The sequence below is a fragment of the Crocuta crocuta genome, unplaced genomic scaffold (genome assembly GCF_008692635.1).
Source record: "Crocuta crocuta isolate KB4526 unplaced genomic scaffold, BGI_CrCroc_1.0 scaffold50, whole genome shotgun sequence".
NCBI classification, from domain to species: Eukaryota; Metazoa; Chordata; class Mammalia; order Carnivora; family Hyaenidae; genus Crocuta; species Crocuta crocuta.
In genome coordinates this window covers 6415438-6417562 of record NW_027527428.1, presented here as the reverse complement: position 1 = coordinate 6417562, position 2125 = coordinate 6415438, and the positions used below count along the sequence as shown (strand labels likewise).

Sequence of the window (2125 nt, the reverse complement as noted above, 5' to 3'; positions counted from 1 at the left end):
CGCGCCGCGGGGCCTCCCGGCGCGGTCCCCGCTCCCCGCTCCCCGCGTAACGGCGTGGTTTTCCCCTGCCCTTGCACCCCCGCAGCAGTACAGCCGGCTCAATTCCTCCAGCCAGACCAACAGCCTCAAGGACCTGCTGCAGAGCAAGATCGATGACCTGGAGAGGCAGGTGCTGTCTCGGGTGGACACTCTGGAGGGGGGAAAGGGTGGCCCCAAGAACGACACGGAGGAGAGACTCAAGATCGAGAGCGCCCTGACCTCCCTGCACCAGCGGATCAGCGAGCTGGAGAAAGGTAATGGGCTGGAGGTAGTGGGGTAGGGGTGGGGGCCGCCCTCTGCCTGCCAGGCCCCCTGGGCCATCGGGACCCTGCCTCACGTCCTCGCCTCCTGCCTGGCTCGGCTCCAGGCTGTAAAAGCCTGGAGACTCTCCGGTCCCCTGGCCCCCTTCCTGCTTCCTGAGTCCCTGCCCTAGGTTTTGGGTTTCCAGTCGGTTTTCCTGGTAGGGCTGGGGACATATAGAGGGAACAGAAGCAGAGTGAGAAAGGGACTGATTGGTGTCCGCTTCACACACACGCTCCCCCCCCAACACACACGCTGGAAGGATTTTTCCAAGTCTGATTTGTTTAATGTTCAGCAAGTTTGCACTGTGGCTGCGACGCTCCCAAACCCTCCCTGGTAAGAAAGCCGGGCTCTAGCTGGTTCCCATCCCCAGTAGAGAGTGGGGTGTGGGCTGGGGATGGGTCCTCCTGGTTCCCAGCAGATTCGGGCCCTGAGTAGGGTTTCTCCCAGCTCGTCACCGCCCGTGGTGTCCTGTGGGGCTCTCTGGGCCCCCCCGCTTCAGGTGAGCCCCCTCCCCATGGCTTTATCTTCTGAGTAATCCAAGCCCCGCTATCTTGCATGTGCTGTGGTTCTTGGGTCACCAGCTGTGGCCGGCGCCAGCTGCACTCCAGGGCTCACAGATGCGCTGGGCTCAGCCTTGAAGTCACAGAAATCAAACAAGGTTGTAAAAGAAGGGGGGAGTGTTCCTGGGCTTGGAGCAAGGCCACGTGACCCTTCTTGGACCGCAAAATGTGCCGGATGGATTTAAACAGTGCCATCTTAAGGCACGTTATGTAACTGAAAAACAGATCAGGGGAAGGAGAGACGGGGGAGGGAGGGGGAGGGAAGGAGGGGAGATTGGGGGGAATGAAAAACACCCCCTAGAGAGGCCAGGGACTGGATCTGCTCGAAGGTGGCGCATGCAAGCCTGGGGTGGTTGGGGGAGCACAGAGGGGGCCGCTCTGCTGTGATGGGGGGTTGCTGACCCAGCAGGATGCATTCTAGAAATAATCCTTGGCCTGGGGGCCGGTTCAGCTTTGGGCTCCCTGGCAGCCCCGGAGCACACCCAGAAGCAGGCAGGTGTGCACGTTCCCGGCTCTGAGCCTGGTGCCCGTGCCCACTGCTGGGTTGGAATGTTTTGCCTGGAGTCAGTCACACCATACCCAGGGCCACAGCTACAGCGCGCGTGTGGGTTGGGAGGGGGCAGACAAGCATCCCCGAGACGTTGCTGGCAGGCCGGGGCTGTTGTGGCAGGGGAGGCTATCGGGCCGGGAGCCTGAGTTTTCAGGAAACACACGAGTCTCTCCCTGAGAATGAATGGCAGAATCCTCAAAGCAGTCACCTTGGGGGCCCCTGGCTCCCTGGCTCCCTGGCTCCCTGGCTCCCTGGTGTCCTGCCCTCTCTGCAGGGCTCAGGCAGCGGTAACAGAATCGCTTTCCCTCCTGGGGGGTAGAGATGTTCTGGAAACAGCCAGAGCTCTCAGGACTGGTTGAGTGGGTATAGTGAGTGGCCAGGGACTGCAGCATGTCCTGGCCTCGAGCGGAGTGGGCCGGGCACCAGGGGCCTGGCTGTCGGGTGGGCATCCAGGAGGGGTGTTTGTGAAAAATGGCCAGCAGCCTGCCTCCTGCAGTCAGGCGACTGGCGAAGGGGCTGCTCTGGGGGGCGCTAGCCTCTTTCAGGCTGGAGGAGACCTCCCTCTGTGGCCACACCAGCAAGGGCCGGTTTACCACGTGTGCACTGACCCAGGCCTGCCTTGCAGCCCAGGCGCAGATGCTCACAGCCCACCACGTCCCTCCCCCTCCCCCTC

The 2125-nt window shown here is 62.4% G+C and overlaps 1 protein-coding gene across 1 annotated transcript in view; it reads left to right on the top strand.

The window, feature by feature from the left end:
* Nucleotides 1–2125, top strand: part of NPTX1 (neuronal pentraxin 1) — a 10433-nt gene that overhangs the window by 5183 nt on the left and 3125 nt on the right. Inside the window, exon 7 of the mRNA XM_077756403.1 lies at nucleotides 1–293. This exon is cut by the window's left edge and continues 3 nt beyond it. Within this exon, the coding sequence (XP_077612529.1) occupies nucleotides 1–293 (293 nt within the window). The remainder of the gene's footprint in view (nucleotides 294–2125) is intronic.